Source organism: Vigna unguiculata, chromosome 1 (assembly GCF_037176805.1).
Source record: "Vigna unguiculata cultivar grain cowpea cultivar isolate G323 ecotype 2 chromosome 1, ASM3717680v1, whole genome shotgun sequence".
In the NCBI taxonomy this organism is placed as follows: Eukaryota; Viridiplantae; Streptophyta; class Magnoliopsida; order Fabales; family Fabaceae; genus Vigna; species Vigna unguiculata.
In genome coordinates, this window is record NC_140792.1 from 34157124 (window position 1) to 34177165 (window position 20042).

The following is a 20042-nucleotide window of genomic DNA, read 5'->3' on the forward strand; positions in this document are numbered from 1 at the left end:
ATATATATATATATATATATATATATATATATATATATATATATATATATATATATATATATATATATATATATATATTACCATTTGTTAATAACTTAAGATACAATCTTTTTTCTAGTAATAACACTAGTAGAAAATGATAAAATCAATTACAAGCACTTTTAGTCACCGAAATTAAATAGCAATAAAAATTCTTTTTGCAAAATAGTTAGTCATATTGATGACTAAACAATTACCTAAATTGTGTTTGCTAATTAGTCATTAAAAATTTGGTCACCTTGAAGTATTAAAGATTAATTTAACAACCAAATTTTCGTTCATTGATTCGGTAACTAATACAAACAAATTTTAATTTAATAAAATGATTTTCGGTGCTGAATCGGTCGTAAATAAATGTAGTAAAGTGCATGAAAGTATCTTATATACTATATATACTATATGTTGCATTTTGTATGCATGAAGGACCATGCAGTTTAATTAATTACATTCTCTAAAAATATTTTTTTATTTTTCTATTTAACTGTCTAAAGGGTTTTGATCTACAGTCATATTAATGTAAAGCAATAAAATTTAAATTAAGCATGAATAAGATAAAATATCAACTCAATAAGTTAAAAACTCACCTCTAATTCCAACTCAATAAGTTAAAAACTCACCTCTAATTCCAACTCAATTATGAAATGAGAATTATGAAAATCTAGCAGTGAAAGAAATATAATGGAGTTAGCTTTTCAATCTTGAAGGATATAATATTCAAATATTTTAAATGGAACAAACAACAATTAGAAAGAGTAAGAATGTTTGTTGATGTGTAGGTTCTGTTTATTCACAAATATAGTGGAGGCATGACTCTTGAATCACTGAGTTACTTCCTATCAGCAACAACTATGACCTATTCTCAACACCTTACAAATGACCTTCAAAAGCCACTTATTCACAAAAATTACTCCTCGAAGATTTTCTCTTACTCTTATTATTTTAAAGAAAAAAATATAATTGGAAAAATTGGAGCACAAGGTGTGTTCAAATGTACCTCTTACTATATTAATCTAATTCTCTAACCATTTGAGACCATGCACTAAAACTACACCAGACTAATAGACAGTGTACGAGTAATGGCTTTTGGAGTTTGTAGTTTCTTTACTTAATGTAAGCTTGGTTGAATATAAAATAACATCTAATTTCATGTCAAATGGATATCTAAGATTATATTTTATTAATAAAACAATTTTATAAAACATAATAATAAGATATAGTTACACGACTTTTGATAATTTCAAAAATTAAAATAATATTTTATATCTTTTTCTTAAATCAATCATACAAATTATATTACAATGATTGAGGACTCGAGTAGAGATGGCAAATAAACCCGTCCCCGTGGGTATTGTCCGAACCCGTCCCCGTTTTGACGGGGAATCCCCGCATTGACTGGGTATGGGTATGGGTATGGGGAATCCCCGATTTTTTCAATTGGGTATGGGGATGGGGATGAATATATCCCCGCCATAATACCCGTCCCCGCCATATTTTAATCCTTGTTTAAATTATTAAAATATTCACAATTAATTAAGTAACCCTATATATTCTTTTTATTTTTTATTTCTTCTAAATATTTGGTTTGCCATGAAACTCATTCGCATCTCCAATATATTTTTTATCATATCATAATCTTTATGTAATTATGTTAAAATAATGTATGTCAATTAAAAAAAAAATTATGTCTAACATTTGAATATTTCTATTATTTTTTAATATTTTTATTTATTGTATATTTCCCTTTCATATGAGAATGTTTAATACTCTTAATTTAAGTGTTTAATAGCATAAACATTTCATTAACTTGGTAATATAAAAAAAAAAATCTTTACTTATTATTATTAATTTTTATTTCATTTCAATAACTCTTTTATTTCGCTAAAACAATTTTTGTTATTTCTCAATCATTGAGTATGTATGTTGATATTTGAAAAGTTTTCTTAGATCTCTAAGATATTTTTCGTCTTATCATACCCTTAATTATACATTTGTTTTTCTTTGTGCAATTCTTTCCAATAGTCTCCAAATTGTTTATAAGACACATATTTGTTAATTTTTTAATATTTTTATTTTTGTTTATTTTCATCATGTAGAATACTATTTCGATAATTTTTATTTAATTATTTTTTATTTTCTAACTCATTACAATCATACTTTAATTTTTTCACTATAATTGTATAAATAATTTTTATTTACTACAATATAAAAATTTAATGTAATTGTCATGAATATTTTTTTATCACCATCTAACATATATTGGAGTTTAAAAGATACAATATCTATGATAAAATTTTATTATGTTTATTATTTGTTCTTTGCGTCATTTTTTTTATCAACCATTGAGTATATATGTTGATATTTGAAAAGTTTTCTTAAATCTTTAAGATATTTTTCATCTTATCATACCCTTAATTATATATTTGTTTTCTTTTGTGTGATTCCTTCCAATAGTCTCCAAATTGTTTATAAGACACACATTTGTTAATTTTTTAATATTTTTTTTTGTTTATTTTCATCATGTAGAATACTATTTCGATAAATTTTATCTAATTATTTTTTCTTTTCTAACTCATTACAATCATACTTTAAGTTTTTCACTATAATTGTATAAATAATTTTAATTTACTACAATATACAAATTTAATGTAATTGTCATGAATATTTTTTATCACCATCCAACATATATTGGAGTTTAAAAGATACAAGATCTATGATAAAATTTTATTGTGTTTATTATTTGTTCTTTGCCTCACTTCTTTATCAACCATTGAGTATATATGTTGATATTTGAAAAGTTTTCTTAGATCTCTAAGATATTTTTCATCTTATCATACCCTTAATTATATATTTGTTTCTTTTGGTGTGATTCCTTCCAATAGTCTCCAAATTGTTTATAAGACACACATTTGATAATTTCTTAATATTTTTATTTTTTGTTTATTTTCATCATGTAGAATACTATTTTGATAAATTTTATCTAATTATTTTTTTTAACTCATTACAATCATACTTTAATTTTTTCAATATAATTGTATAAATAATTTTTATTTACTATAATATAAAAATTTAATGTAATTGCCATGAATATTTTTTTATCACCATCCAACATATATTGTGGTTCAAAAGATACAAGATCTATGTTAAAATTTTATTATTATGTTTATTATTTGTTCTTTGCATCATTTTGATCAAGTGATGTATTATAACTTTTATTAGTGTATAAAATATAGATTCATTATAATTTAAAAAATTGAAGTAAACAAACATTTAAAATATATTTTAATTTAAATATTTTTTTCCTTTTATATTTTTTAAAAAATATTTTTTCCTTTTATAGTTTTTTTAAAAAATATTTTTAAAGTTTATCAACTAGGTTTCATTAATGTTTGCAAATTTAATAAATGTTTGTGTTCTCATTAAATTTTATTTGGTATTCTAATCTAAAATGTAAACAATTATAATTTATTTCAAAGTATTTGATATCAAAGAAACAACCATACTCCTAATATTGAATATTTGATAATATTATATTTCTTTTACCGTAATTTTTATTATTTTATAAAAATTAGTTAAAATTAATATTAAAGTAGTAAGTAAACGGGTACGGGTATGGGTACGAGATTATACCCGTTACCCGGTGGGGATGGGACAAAAGTTTGATACCCGTTGGGTTTGGGTATGAAGATGGGGAAGAATTTTTTTTACGGGGATGAGTATGGGATAGTGAAACCCGTCCCCGTCCCGCCCCGTTACCATCCCTAGACTCGAGGCATAAATTTAAATTGATGATCCAATCCTTATTCCCATTATTGCTCTTCAATATTTTAATCTTTCACATAGCAGACACAATATTACAAGTAAAAGAATCCAACAATTCCAAATTAACATTAATCTTTGCCTTTGTATGATATCATACATAATCTTAAATAATCTAACCATTTTAAAGGAACAACACACCTATTATTGGGTCTGAGAAGAGGATCAGAATACAATACCATGTGAATAATCTATGCCAGAAGATATAATTTAAAGCAGGCTTCAAATACAAGAAAAATCTGGACACACAATAATAAAAAATATTCCTGATGTAACAATCAGCTAAACTTCAACTATTCAGCCAATAAATACTAGATGCTTAATTTTTTTTTCACGAGTGCAGAGTATAAACCCATGAGTTAAAGGGGTACATCTGAGCACGAGGGAGACCCATTAGCCTCCTATCAACTGCCTCATCATGAGATGAGGTGAGGGCAAACCATTTTCTTTGTGTAAAGGTGATTCTTTAATTGCATATAAAGGAATACCTTAGACAATAATAGGTCAAACACCTTCAACATAAGTAAGTCCAACATCAAGTGTCATGGAGTGACCCTCTGGAACATGTCCTCCAACATGTGACAAAGTTTAGAATTGAACTTATATCATTATACTAACCCTTTGATATATATATATATATATATATATATATATATATATATATATATATATATATATATATATATATATATATATATATGATAAAACATTAAATACATCAGGCATTCTCAATCACTTTGGGAGATAAAATTAAGAACTTTAATTGAAGGGCATTTGGAGATTATCATTTTGAGGTTTTGTCCATTTCCACCTCCTACATCAACCAATTTCGATATTACCTCAGATCCAGTATACATTTCAAGTATTCTATTCATATCCGTTACACACAAATCTGCCATAAACTTGTTAAAATTTTGGTTCATTATTGTTCAACCTGGAATTGAATGAGGATACACTGCAGTTCAAACTAAAATCATATATTTCGAAGGGAAGCTGAAAATACACACATATAATCAAACAAAACAAAAGAAAGGAAATGAAATAATATCAATTGGAAAGGGAACGCACCACACACACACAGCATAAATTGGGAAGGGAAGGGAGCGCACCTGTTACGTCGCTGCCGTGGGAGTGCGACGCCGCCGAGGGTGATCGTCGCCACCTAGTTAGCTTCACCGCTGTGAGGAGAAAGAACATCAACGATTAGGGCAAACGATAAAGAGAAAAGAAAAAAAATCCTACAACGGGAACGAACCTGGCTCTCGGACCGCGGTGGCCCACGGGTGACCGTCGTCGTCGTTAGTTAGCTCGCCGCGGATGCTTGTGTTGTTCTCACTCTCGCGTTCTTCGTCGTGGACTTCGCGTTTCGTGTATAGTAGATAAGTGGAAGATGAATAGAAAATAGACGAAGTGAAGAATGGGTTTCGAGCAAACAATAAAACCCAAAATTGGAACAAACAATGAACCGCGAAAGAATCGGCCAATCTCACAAATGAAAAACAAACCAACTAGCTTCCCTTAATGGACTTAAGCTCTTTCTCTACCAAGTTCCATTAACTCGAGCACTCACAAGACGTTCTATAGACGTAAAGAAAATCTCATATCAATTATTTGAACAATATGCAGACAAGAGTCGCATGCAAGAAAGTATTCTTAGTCACATGCAAGCATATCACTAAATTGATGCAAGAAAAAAAAAGTAGAAGATAAACTTATTTTGATTCGGACTTTAATCAGATAGAATGATTGCTCTCTACACCATAACTCCTATGATTCACTCATATTTTCTAACATATGAATCTAAATTGGTCAGAATTTTGGAAAGAATACATAAGAAGAAGAGAGTATGTTTACAATGTGATAATTTTTATAAATGAAACTCAATTAATTAATTTTACAAATATAACTCAACCTTTTAATAATAAAATAATCAAAATTTCACTGATATTATCTACTACTATTCTTTAGTATTTTCCACATCCTTTTAATAATATATATTTAATTGGACGTGGAATCAAGTGTAATGTAAATTGATGGGCACGTCTAAAATTGCTTTAAATAATTCTAACTTTTCATGTCTAACATAAATATAATTACTTTAAACAAAAATTTTCACATCTTAAATATAAATATAAGACGCCAAATAAAATGTTCTGAGACTTCAAACACCAAACAAATTTTTAGTAAGACAATTATTATTTATATCTTTTAATTTTACTATCTTTATTCTATTTTTTTTTGGAAAATACTTCTCAGATGTATTAAACTTTTTATACTTACAAAAGTATTTTCCACAATTTAAAATTGTTGTACATTCATAAGGGGTTTTCTCAATGATGAAACTTTAATGTCAAAAATTACCTTTTAGAAAACCAACATTTAGGACTAAAATATGGGGACATCAATTGCCTTTAAATTGCTCCGTATTTACTATACATTGGTAGAATAATTGAAATTGTATTAGAGAAGATTTTAAAATTGCTAAAAAATTATTTTAGAAATATTTTGAAATTTTAACATTAAAAAATAATTGGGTTTGTTAAACTCGATTTTGTTACTAAATTTCATCGTGTAAATGAATGGATGAAAATTAGAGTACATATTTGATTTGGTATTTAATGTAAATTCGTAATTATATGTCAACTAAAATTATTTATAAGTAATTTCAATTTTTACTTGTGTAAAACGTAAACATGAGACTGCAAATATCAAATAAGAAACTTTGAAATTCCAAACATCAAATCTAATGTGCACGTAGATATTATAATATGCCTACAAAATTATTCCAGGCTTAAAAACACTTTAAATCAGTGTTTAATCTTTTATTCTTTATTTATAGTTGTCTAAACAAAATCCTTATAATTTTCCATCTTTCATCTAAAATTTCATGTAACAGTATAGATACATTTGAAAACATAAATAATGTTTAAATTAAAATAATAAAATATATTTCATTACAATTTATTTCATTTTAATATTGTACAGATTTTCTTCTAATCTATACAAATCGTAATATATTATACTTCCATTGTAATTTTATTAATTACTAAATGAGATTTAAAGAAATTTAATTTGAACAACCAAAAACTATAAATACTAAATATGACTAATTGAGCAATTGAAATTAAAAGAAACAAAATCACACAAAACAAAAGCACCAAAAGTTAAAGTAAATCAAAGTATAAAATGAAGTGGTTTCACCAGAGTCTGCCTCAACATTAGATTCAAGCCAGACGAGGATTAGGTTCTGCATACCCGCATCTTGAGGACCTTCAGAAAAATGAGACAGCAATGTGAATAAAAAGGAATCTTTGAATATTGTTGTGCTTGAATAACAATATTACCTTTGAACAATGACAATAAAAAAATATTCTTACTCCATCATATTTGACAGTATTTTACATGCTGAGAAAAACATTTGCCAACATTAAAATCCACTTCAGTCTAAGCTACTCAGAGTAGCTTATGTTCTGTGTTCAGCTCTAAATATGACGTGAAAAGTTTGCAAGACTTGCGTTGAAAACATGTGTGTCCAGTATTACTCGTTTCTGTTATCAGTGCTAGCATGATCTACATCTTTTCACGGTTCTGCTCTGGACTCCATCTGGTGATTGTGCACTCTTCAACGGTATAGTTTGCAAGACATAATGGAGACTCGTTGTTACCAACTTTATTGACATGTAGAACCAATAAGATTTTTGCAACACTTCCAACAAGTCGAGTTGTGCAATGAACATCAGACCATACTCTCAGTCTTCCATTCAGATCTTTATCTTCCCCATCTGATAAAACAAGCACACCATACTCAGAATGGACCCGAGATGGATGGTGGCGATAGATAACAAAGTCTACACCGTACTGAGATCCTGACCTCACAACCCAGTTTTTCATTCGAAGGTGGGAATAAGCCTTGTAGAAACAAGGGAATGTATCTTTCTTCGACTTCATGTAATGCCACAGTTCTTCATCATTATTGGGACCAGTACCACTGCCATTAATCTTAAGGCATTTCAAGGAATAGCATAGGTAGAATGCCTCCTCGAAACTTAATTGAAACCAGTGTTTGTCCTTTTCAATTGTTCTCACAGGTCGACCAAAGCATGCTTTATCAAGCAGATCAAGTTGCTCTGCTCCCACTGCTAACTGTACACTGTTATCAGAGAGAAATCCACAAGTATCTAATTGAACTAGAGAAGACTTGAGTTCAGATACAATCTTTGACATGGGTTCCTCGAGCGCCTCTGCTTCTGCGTCCTTTTTAGCTTTTGCATCTTTTCCTTTCCATCTTGGTGCCATTTGGACCTACAATATACGTAAATAAAAATATTTAACAAAGTTTAATAAAATAAAGGTAATGGCAGATGATAGCATATTTCTTGCAAGAAAACAGTGGAAAATATTCAAGTTCCCCCAAAAGATCACAAGAATGTTCAAAAAAGCTCTACCAGTCCACCCCCATTTGCTTGGACAACGCAAAATTTATAAACACGAGCAACTTTGTACACTTACTATCACAGCCATGAAGTAAATTACATGACTCAAAGTCCTAACTAGAATTGCTGTGCTTGAACTATATTAGTTTACTTGAAAAGGATTTAGTAAAAACAAAAGTAAAAGACAATTATAACCCAATCAATTATATGTGCTGAAAATTAACAAATTAAATATTTAAGGTTACCCAATCAAATATATTTTTCCAGATGGTAAGAGACAAACATAGTCTTTGTGTTGAGAAGTGTATCCAAGAAATAAACACACAGATGATCTGAAAGCAAATTTATTTTTGTTATACGTCCTTACTAGAGGTTAAAAGGTGCAACAAACTTTTTTGAAGAAACTATAATCAGGTTTGCGATTAAAGAGTTTCATAGGGATTGCTATTATGAAGCACATATGTGGGCAAAGTATTTATTACAATAAATATAACCATTAGTTGGAGGAACTGGAGAGGGTCCCCCACAAATCAATGCACACAAGTTCAAGAGAACACCTATATTCAGTGATGGAAGTATAAAAAGGCAACTGATTTAACTTAGCTACAACCCTAGATTCACAAAAGTATTGTTTATGAGTACATGGTATATTACATTTTCTCATAACATGTTGAACAATTTTTGATGAAGGATGTCCTAACCGAGCATGTCATAGTTGAAAAGAGATCATCATTGGAGCTAACTCAGTATTATTAGCAGACACATCAACAGGGTAAGAGAGGATCCAACCTTAAATATTTTCTTACCAAATCAATTATATGTGCTTAAAATTAACAAATTAAATTCTCATGACATAGAAATGGTCTCAGACTCAGCTTAGAAAAAACGAACTACCATCTCGATTCTATGCTTAATCAGCTTAATCAATAGGTGAAATAGACATCTTCTTACAAACCAATTATGATGTGCGTTAATCCATTTCAACATTTAAATTTTGAGATCAAAACTAAAAAGGAAATGAAAAATTTCACCAAGTAAATGTTACTCAATCTGCCATCTTGCTACAAATCAATGCTTATAGGAGCTCAAGTAGTGTTATTACTAGATGCTTCATCTTCCACATTTCTGCAGAACGCACCAGCCCTAGCCTTCATCCAAATCAACCTATCGCATGGATGTGCCGTCGCCGTCAGGGCCACGTCGCTGTTGTGCAAAAGCCACCGCCGGTAGCAATGACATCACCGGTGTCAGCGTTACCGCGGGGATTCACTCTCCACTTCTTTATCCTCTTCTGCAGAACGCCAGTCACCGCCAGCCTTGGCTTCCCTCGCTCAACCAACTCACCGGTGGCATTGCTAGTGACGACTCTGCCCTTGTATCGTTGAACGACATCCATACGGGAGGTCGATAGGAGGCATAGTCGTCGCTCGGTGCTATGCACCCTAAGCCTAATCAAGACTACCACCGGCGAGCCACCAGCATCGCGAACTTCACCGGTCTCCCTTCAATCGAAGCCGCGATGCCACCACCGGCGCAACTATCAGGTGCGACGTTGGCCAGAAATATTACTAGTATGCCATTGCTCCTCTTTCTCCACACATTCTTCTACATCCTCTTCAATTGGATTTTTCTGATTGTAGTGTTTGGTTGTGAAAAATTAAACAGAAGAATGATTGAAGATGGTGAGGATAAATGACGAAGCTGGCTGAATGTAGAAGGATTTATTTCTTGTTTTTCTGAATTAGGTGTAGAACATAAATGAAATTATAGAGAACATGAGTGATTCCACTGGTTTGGGTTCTATGTATCATTTGAAATTGTGCTTCTAACACAAGAAGGGAAATTTTGTATCTTAACTAATTTAGTTTCTTGTCTTCTTCTACCTGACTCTCCGCTATCTGTTCTATTTGTTCTTCGTTTCTGGATTCATTATATGAGAATATGAATTGGCACAAATGGAAGAACTAAAGCAACGTACCAGTAAAAATAAGGATCAATCAGACATATGATATATTCAAAAAGCCTAATCGAAAGCAAAGGAATTAATTCAGAGTTAGAGACGCACATGACAAACACAAGCCACTAATAGTAGAGCATTAGTAAAAAACCATGGAAGAGTAAAAACCTCCGTAGCAAGTAGCAAGATTTTTTTCTCTGCCTTTGCCTGCTTCTTCTTGGATTTCCGGATTCTTCCTCAGCCTAACCTTCGCTCTCTTGATTTCCAATTTCTCTGCTTGAGACCTCCAAACCCCTAGAAATGATAGAGGATTTGGGTTTATATAAGAAAATAGAAAACTCTTTTTCTCACTCACCATTCACGCTACTACAGAATTTTAAAATAACTGATACGAAGAATTTCTTTCCGGAGGCACAATATCCCTTAATTGGACACAATGGGTAGCGTGTGCAACTTGACCGGAGAGACATTGGAGAAGTGCACAAAGCAAATACAGTCCTATGAAGATAGTAAAAAAAATTAATTAATCTTTTTTGTTCAATAATATATGATGTTGTTTCTTCAGTTCTTTTAGTCTCGATATAATCTTGAGATTTGAAAGATTAAGATAATTTCAATTTTTTGAAAAAAAATTACTCAAATATAATTAACATACTTCTAGTATTAACTTTAATGAAAAATCTTTAATCCAATTAAAAAAAATTAATTTTCAAAATCAAAAACTATATTAAAACTTAAAAAACTAAAATACCATTCATATTTAAACGGAAACATGAAAAAAAAAAACAATTAAACATAAAAAACTTTAGATCGGACAAGAAGAAGTATAAATGTGGATATCTAAAATAGGAAATAACTTATTAACCTTGTCACAACCGGGATCGCGATGAAACAAAAACGAAAATGAGTTTAAAAAAGAGATTTGAAGTCACCACCATAGTTATTTCTGGAGAACTATGGACAACCATAAAAATAAATAAAAAACATCAAATTTTAAGTCCGAGAGTCGGTTACACGTAGGGAAGATATTAGCATCTATAACGCCCGTCCGAGAACGTGTCTTTAATTAAACATGCAAGTTATTGTGGTTTTCAAAATGTTAAATTTTCCCAAAATTAATAAGATGAAAAATACTATAAAGAAACAAAAATATATTTTTTATTTTTTTTCTCATTAAAAAATAATAAATCAGGGTTACATAGTTCTTTAAAAGTTTGTTTTGTTTGAAAATGTTGATATTTTTATATTTTGAAAATTTTATACTATTTTTTGTATTTTTTAATTACTTGAAAATACGTGTCACACGACGTGGACGATCAGACAAAAACACCAAAAGACAAAGAAAATTATTTTTTGTATTTTTAAAAATGAGATTCACACGGTACGAACGACAAGACAGATACAATAAAGTGAAAGAGAACATTTTTTTCATTTTTTAGATTTTTTCTATTTTTTTTTGTACTTTTTATAATTTTCAAATATTTTTGTAAAAAAGGTGAAATTTATTTAAGAAGAATAAAAGTGGAAAACAAAATATGAGGGTATAAAGTAATTAGTGGGAGGTGCATGAAGTAAAATAAAGGAAAAGAACCCAAAATAAGAGATAAATATAAATAGGCTGTGAGGTTAGTAAAAATGGTGGTGCAGAGAGCAAATATCGGTGTGTAATAAGTGTGAAAGTGCAACATACGGATTGCGCGGTTAACAAGGGCGCTTCTCCCTGCACCTCCAAGGCTTCTTCTGCATCCCCAAAATTTACTATTATACCCTTTATTAATATGCAGGTGAAAAGTGGGTGGGTAAAACACAGTAAATTTCATTTACTCCGTGTCAACTCCTCTGCACCCCATTCATATTATTTCTTCTCCCGTTTCTTCTCCGGCTCATTACCTCATTACTGCGCATTCATTAAAATTTGAAATATTTGTGAAACGGAATACGAATTAAAAAATGTGAAACGGATTCTGTAATCCGTTTCACAAAATTTTCAATTTTTTTTTGTGAAACGGATTACAGAATCCGTTTCACATTTTTCTGAAATGGAATTCGTATTCCGTTTCACGAAAAATTTGTGAAACGGAATACGAATTCCATTTCAGAAAAATGTGAAACGGATTCTGTAATCCGTTTCACAAAATTTTCATTTTTTTTTGTGAAACGGATTACAGAATCCGTTTCACATTTTTCTGAAACGGAATTCATATTCCGTTACACGAAAAATTTGAAATATTTGTGGAACGGAATACGAGTTCCGTTTCATAAAAATGTGAAACGGAGAATCCGTTTCACAAAAAAAAATTTCCTTTTTTTGAAACCAAAGATGCTCCCAACCTGAATATTATATGTCACAACCAATTTTGAATAGCTAAAAACACCGCTGTTTCAGAATAATTTTGTCAACTTGTACGACTTGCCTTTTGGAAGGCATTGTTTCTAATTAATGAAGAAATATCCTTTGTTTGTTGAGATTATTAATTAAAAGTTAACGAGGAGAGAATGAACACTCCTTTTCATCCCTGTTCATATTTCCTTCATCCTCACCTACAAACAAAAAAAAAAAAAACCCTTCAAAGATGATGAACCCAAACACCCAATTTTTTTATCCTGAAACCTCTCTATTTTCGCATCACCAATTCCTACATCATCATCTTCTACCTCCTTGCCCAAATCACTTCCTCTCAAGTCGACCCTAAATTCACTGCATGTGCACCCAAAACCTGCCCCAACAACAACCAATCTATAAGTTTTCCCTTTTACATCCAAGGAACGCAACAACCTTACTGTGGGAGCCCTGGTTTTGAAATCTCGTGTGTCGCAGATGGCTCCCCTACCCTCAATCTCTCTCACACCCAATACCTCATTCGTTTCGGTGAAAAAGCAAAAAAAAACACCAAAACGGATTCCAGGTTCCGTTTCAGCCTCCTCCGAGACGGATTCCAGAATCCGTTGCATTGCAGTGAAAATAAAAAAAAGGAAACAGATTCTGTATTTCGTTTCAGCTTTCTGCGAAACGGATTCCGTTTCGGTAAAAAAAAAAAACAAAACGGAGAAGAGCGAAAGATGGGGCCTGCGGAGTTGCTCGAAAGAAAGGAAAAAGGAGAAAAGGAGCCTGCAGAAGCTCTGTGGGAGAATGGGAGAAGAACAGAATGTGGGAGAAGAGGGATGAAGAGTGTGTGGAGGCAGTGTGGGAGAAGAGCTGTGGGAGAAGAGACGCACAACACAACACCTAGGTCAAAGATTCTTCTGGGGTGCATGGAATCTGATTCTTAGTGCTTTATTGGGATGCGTTTTGGGGGTGTAGGATGAGGGTGTATGGTTTTGGGGTGCAAATGCGATAAAAGAGATAGTAACTCTTAATTTTTACCATGGACAAACATGAAAAAAAATTTGGTTTTGGGAGTACAAGAAAAATTATTAAAGGTGTAGGGAGAAGCCCCCGGTTAACAATCATGATTATTAAGTAAATGATTGTCCAGTGGGGCGTGTTGTCTATGTAACAAATCGAGGGATGCCACGAATAACTAACACAGTCTGTATATAGCGGTGCAGGATAAAAAGAAGGGGTGCATGAGAGGTGGGCTCAGATGTGGCATGTGGAACCCAAATAGATCCAAAACACAAATCGAGAGGGGTGCGAAGATTGAAAGCGGGGTGCGCATAGCAAAAGCGTCTCAGCCCATCTTCTTTCAAAAAAGAACCCTAAAACCTAAATTCTCTTCACGCATCTTTCTTTTCCCAACCATCATCTTCAACGCAGCACAACAACCCCTAGCCTTGGGTCACGCACCTGCTCAACGCCGGCGACGACGGCGGCCACCGTCGACGGACCTGCCAGCACTCGTTTCGCGAGTGCTCCTTCGTTCTCGTCTTCTTCAATGCGCGAGCCACCACTGTAGCCTCAAGGTCACGACGTGCATGCTTCCCGGTCCGTCAGAGCCGCCGGCGACGGCGCTAATCGCTACCAGAAGCGTCGCCGGCCTCCGCGGTGCTCCAAGCTTCTCGAACCTCTTCTCGCGCCCCCAACACCGAGCCGGTTCGAACCCCGACTCGCCGGCGGCATTGCCGCCGGCGATTTTTCTTCCTCTCTGTTTTACTGTCCTGTGTTGGATGAAAATCGAGACTGGTTTTGGCTCATTTGTTTTTTACGCAGGTATGAGATGAAGGTGAAAGTACCGGAAGGTTAGCTAGTGATGGAGGAATCGGCGAGGAGATGAATCTGTTGAGAGGGATTGAATTTGTGATTTAGTTTCTGTTTGTGTTTGCAGAAAACGTGATGTGTATGTGCGGTGATGGAGGAGTTGGCTGTGATGAATGATGGGGAAACAGAGAGGATAATGGGGCGGTGGATGAAACTGGTTTGGGTTTTATGTGTATATGATGTTGATGGTGGCGACAGAGATCGTGGGTGAGGAGTTTGGTTCTGTTTTCTTTTTTTTTTATGCTTTGAGCAGGAATTGAATAACACACTTACAGATATAAAAGGGACAATGGTGTGGAGACATTGGAGGGGGTAAACAAGATGTTTCGTTTTCACATATCACTCTAGCGCATTTTCATGATGAACAATCCAAAGTACCAAAGTATTCAAGTATGGACGCTTACCCGTTGTAGCCTCCTTGCCTTGTTTTGGCTTCCTTCACTCGATGGTTCCTTTGCTGTCCCCGATCACCGTTGCTCTCCTTTTCTTCTCCCCTCTTTTTTTTTTCTCCTCCCTTTTTGCCTTTTATTGTGTGTTATCAAGTGTATTTTGAAACGGTAAAATCCTCTCAAAGTGTGCTGCCCGTTGAAGATGTCCTCTTTTCAAACGGCTCTCCTCCCCGTTTTATCATGCTAATTTCGCATTTTATAAATCTTCTGTTTGAATTTTTGCCAATGATCAAAAAGCATGAGGTAGGTTATCTTCCAGTCACCCTACTACTGCTGCTACGACTTTCATGGCTGCAATACAGCCAACCAACCATTTCCTTCTTTTTCCAAGACCCCAGAAGCAGAAAAAAAACTTAATTTGAACGTTTTTTTGTTGCGTGAACGCGGAAGGATATTCTCTAAATTCTAAACTAAAAAACAATGAAGAACCGAGTTATAGATTCGTCAAGTGAGAAAGGTGCGGTAAGGAAACACCTGGTTCAAGCATTTCGTCGAACAGTTACTAAGCTATCAATACCATGGTTTTCTTTTCTCGTTTGTTTGAAAGTCCTTTTGGGGACTTATTCCAGATTCAATATAAGCACAAAAACTAGCTAACATGAACAACATAAACATGCATAAAGCAAAATCATTTTACTGAATAAAATTGATATAATAAGGAAGAGAAAATAACAAGAGGATGCTACTCACATTTTGTTGGATGGCTTAATTCATCTATGCAACGATAAGTGTGGAAGGTTTGCAGATGCCTTGAAGCACTAGTATATATTTTATTTTTCTCAAACTTCAGAGTGTTTGACAACACTATCAATACTACATTTCTCCTAGACTCATCTAATGATATACTAGGGAATGATATTCTAGAGTCCTGTTACGCAAGGCGGGACGGGTTTCGCTATCTCATATTTATTCTCATAACAAAAATTCATCCCTATATTCAATTCCAATGGTATCAAACTTTTGTTCCATCTCCACTGGGTAACGGGTATAATCTCGTACTCATAATCGTATCCGTTTTCTTACTATTTTAATATTAATTTTAATTAATTTTTATAAAATAATAAAAAATTATGGTAAAGGAAACATAATATTATCAAATATTCAAAATTATGAGGATGATTGTTTTTTCAATATCAAATACTTTGAAATAAATTATAATTGTTTACATTTTAGATTAGAATACCAAATAAAATTTTATGAGAACCAAAACATTTATTAAATTTGTAAACATTAATGAAAATTAGTTGATAAAATTTAAAATTATTTTAAAAATATTTTAAAAATATATAAAAGAAAAAAATATATTCAAATTAAAGTATATTTTAAATGTTTGTTTACTTTAATTTTTTAAATTATAATGAATCTTTTTTATGCACTAATCAAAATTATAATACATCACTTGATCAAAATAACGCAAAGAACAAATAATAAACATAATAATACAATTTTAACATGGATATTGTATCTTTTGAACTCTAATATATGTTGGATGGTGATAAAAAAATATTCATGACAATTACATTAAATTTTTATATTGTAATAAATAAAAATTATTTATACATTTATAGTGAACAAATTAAAGTATGATTGTAATGAGTTAGAAAATAAAAAATAATTAGATAAAATATATCGAAATAATATTCTACATGATGAAAATAAACAAAAAATAAAAATATTAAAAAATTAACAAATGTATGTCTTATAAACATTTTGCTATTGAAAGGAATCACACAGATAAAAACAAATGTATAATTAAGGGCATGATAAGATGAAAAATATTTTAGAGGCCTAAGAAAACTTTTCAAATATCAACATATATACTCAATAGTTGAGAAATAACAAAAATTATTTTAGCGAAACAAAAAAGTTCTTCAAATGAAACAAAAATTAAGAATAATAAGTAAAAAAATATTTTTTTTATATTACCTAGTAAATGAAAGGTTTATGCTATTAAACACTTAAATTGAGAGTATTAAATATTCTTATGTGAAAGGAAAATATACAGTAAATAAAAATATTAATAAATAATAGAAATATTTAAATGTTAGAAATAATTTTTTTTAATTGACATACATCATTTTAACATAATTACATAAATGTTATGATAAGATAAAAAAAATATCATAACAAACCAAATAATTAAAAGAAATAAAAAATAGAAAGTATATATATATATAGGGTTATTTATTTAACTGTGAATATTTTAATAATTTAAACGAGGATGGAGATATGACGGGGATGAGTATTATGTCGGGGATATGTACATGCCCATACCCAATCGAAAAAATCAGTGATTAATAATTAAAAGAAATAAAAAATAGAAAGTATATATATATATATATATATATATATATATAGGGTTATTTATTTAACTGTGAATATTTTAATAATTTAAACGAGGATGGAGATATGGCGGGGATGGGTATTATGTCGGGGATATGTACATGCCCATACCCAATCGAAAAAATCAGTGATTCTCCATACCCATGCCCATACCGAGTCAATGCGGGGATTCTTCATCAAAACGGGGACGAGCTCAGACAATACCCACATGAATAAGTTTATTTGCCATCTCTAGGTCGAAGGCTATTTGATAAATACATATTTTTTATTTCTATTTTTTTCATATTTTGTATATTAACTTTATCTCGAATGTAAATAAAATTTATTTATGTTTTGTAGAAAAGGTAAGAGATATGTATTCAATTTCATGATGAATCAAAGGCTAACTCTTACAATTTTAAGTCTTAAAATTAAACATTTTTAAAAAATGAATTTTGAGTCTAATCTAATTTTGTAAAATAAATCTTATGAAATTTACATTTATTTATTTACTTTTTGATAAACATAAGCAAAACAAATAAAAGTGGAAGGAAACAAATGCCAAAAAATATTATTAGACTCATTCTTATAATATTTGAAAACTAATCAGGGTTTTATGTCGTCTTTGGGCCATGAAGCCAAGTAAAACAGTAATACTATGTTATGTATTTATTTAAGAAAATTATATGACTGATAGTTAAGATATCTTTTTTCTTAAAATTATGATATTTTTCAAATTTTAGATTCCACGTCATTTTGTTATTATCTATTTTAAAATGTTTATTTAATGGAGAAATAAGAAAAATGAAACATATCATTTTGAAAGCATGTATTTTCCTTCTCTTTCACTCATGAAATAGTAGTTTTATTTATCTAACTCAAGGATTAATGAACATAGTATTCTTTGAGATTTGGGTTGTAACTGTTCTCAAAGAAAATTGAAATACATCATAAACCCAAAATGATATAATTTATTTCTTTCTAGATCAAACATTGCAACCTAAATTTAATCTGCTTTTTTTTCCATCACCTTTAATATACTATATAAAAAAAAATATCATAGCACTAAATAATTAGTAACTGAAATAGTATTAGAGGAATGGTGAACAATATTTTTAAACATGTAAATTTCTTTTATATCATGTCATATTAAACCTACATTGATATTACACTTTTTTAATCCATTTTTTTATCATGTCAAGTTTATCATATAGATAATAATATTTTAATCCATTTTTTTACTTACTTTTAATCTCTCATTTTTATCATTTTTAAATCATCTATTTTGAATTTTTTAGCGATATGATGTGATGATCTAAAAATGATTAAAACAGTAGGTTAAAAAAGTTAATTAAAATATCATTATCCATATCAAATAAAATAGAAATTTGACAATTAGGTAGCACAGTATAGTTTGTAGAATAAAAATTAGCTTTAGACAAGAACAAATGGCCTCAGGGGCGGATTTTAATGGGGGCAGGGAGGGGCCCCGGCCCCCCCAATTTTTTTTAATTTATAATATATATATATATATATAATTTATTAAATTGTAGATAGTATATTTTAAAAATTGATGAAAATTAAATTGTGTATTTTTTTATTTATTTTATAAAGCACAACATTTAGTGTTAATAGATAATAAAACATAAAATTAAATATAATAAAGAATAAAAATATTTAGGCTTAATTTCTTTTTGGTCCCTCTTTTTGTTAAAAATTGATCCTTAATTACACCAACAAAGCAAACCATTCATATTAAGAGTTTCAATTTTAATAAAAAAGTCATTGAGCTATTTTAAAAAATTTAACGGAATTAATCGTAAAAGATCAAATTGTATCAATTTTTCAATAATTGGGACCAAATTAAAACTAAAAAAATTGGATGACCAATTTAACATTTTTAAACTAAAACATGAATAAAAAGAGTAATTAAACCAAATATTTTTTAAGATAAATTTTATTTTCTTTCTCATTATCTTTTTTTGTTCTTCACAAATTGTAATAATTTTTCACTCTAATATTGTAATCATTTCTTACTCTTATATGTTTTCTTTATGTACTTGAAAAAAAAAGTTAGAAACAAACTCATTATTTTTGCTCTTATTTCTCATTTATCGCATTCCTTTCTTGTCTCTTGTCTGAATAATAAAAAACATTATTTTTTTATCTCATGAGCTTTTTTGTATATTCATTTTTTTATGAATATAGAAGAAAAATAAATAATGTATTATGTGTTTTTTTCATAACCGATTTTTAATTATGACTTGATTATAATATATTTTTATTTTAATAATTATGTGTCTCAATTATAAAAAAAATACTATCATAAATTATTTTTTAATGTTATTCACAAAAGAAAAGTATATTGATAAAGAATAAAAGAATAAATTCATTTGTTAAAAGTGATAAAAAAGAAACTATTGATGAAAAGAAGATAAACTCTATTTCTTCACATATTTTGAACCATTAGACTAATTTTCAATTCAGTTAGAGAATTCCTTTTTTAAAGCATTATATTAATGATCGAATCTAGTCATCTCAAAATTATATTATTTTGCCCCCTCCAATATTTTTTGTCAAGATCCGCCACTAAATGGCCTAGTCTTTCGGCGGCAATACTAGAACTAGAACAATAATCATTCATGAGAATAGTCCTCACTTGTAATGATAGATCTAAGGACAATTACAAACAAACACGACTAATGACTAAGTAAAACTGGAATAGGTGAGACAAAGTAACAAACAACCTATTTAAACAAGTTGCATTTCCATAAAGTAATTAATAAAAGCATAAGATGTTATCACAACTTCAAAAAATAAATAGTATA

The 20042-nt window shown here is 30.5% G+C and overlaps 1 protein-coding gene and 1 long non-coding RNA gene across 9 annotated transcripts; one reads left to right on the plus strand and one right to left on the minus strand.

The window, feature by feature from the left end:
• Nucleotides 1–4529: 4529 nt before the first annotated feature.
• On the minus strand, nucleotides 4530–15709 carry SEN1 (splicing endonuclease 1). 8 transcript variants are annotated; one of them, XR_003606325.2, is made up of 5 exons: nucleotides 9391–10323; nucleotides 7233–8157; nucleotides 7057–7125; nucleotides 5111–5433; nucleotides 4530–5033 (listed from the first exon to the last, which is right to left on the minus strand). XR_003606325.2 is itself a non-coding variant. In XM_085671891.1 (3 exons), the coding sequence occupies exon 3, from the start codon at nucleotides 8149–8151 to the stop codon at nucleotides 7426–7428; it is 726 nt and encodes a 241-aa protein (XP_085528017.1). In that variant the 5' UTR covers nucleotides 8152–8157; nucleotides 10414–10539; nucleotides 15583–15607; the 3' UTR covers nucleotides 7118–7425. The 8 variants fall into 8 exon arrangements, 6 of the variants coding, with proteins under 6 accessions (XP_085528017.1, XP_027939790.2, XP_085528020.1 ...); XR_003606326.2 differs by lacking the exons at nucleotides 4530–5033; nucleotides 5111–5433 and having other exon boundaries at nucleotides 6890–7125; XM_085671891.1 differs by lacking the exons at nucleotides 4530–5033; nucleotides 5111–5433; nucleotides 9391–10323 and adding exons at nucleotides 10414–10539; nucleotides 15583–15607 and having other exon boundaries at nucleotides 7118–8157.
• On the plus strand, nucleotides 13864–15033 carry LOC114193990 (uncharacterized). The gene is made up of 2 exons (XR_003606330.2): nucleotides 13864–14278; nucleotides 14396–15033. It is a non-coding gene; the product is annotated as an uncharacterized LOC114193990 (long non-coding RNA).
• Nucleotides 15710–20042: the final 4333 nt, after the last annotated feature.

What these genes read in the sequence shown, in the direction of transcription:
- SEN1 (XM_028083974.2), bottom strand. Translation starts at nt 9,411, where the DNA reads ATGTGGAAGATGAAGCATCTA. An exon ending in TGTGGAAGATGAAGCATCTA is followed by an intron (nt 8,158 to 9,390) that starts GTAATAACACTA and finishes CGTATATTGTAG; the next exon opens with GTCCAAATGGCACCAAGATG.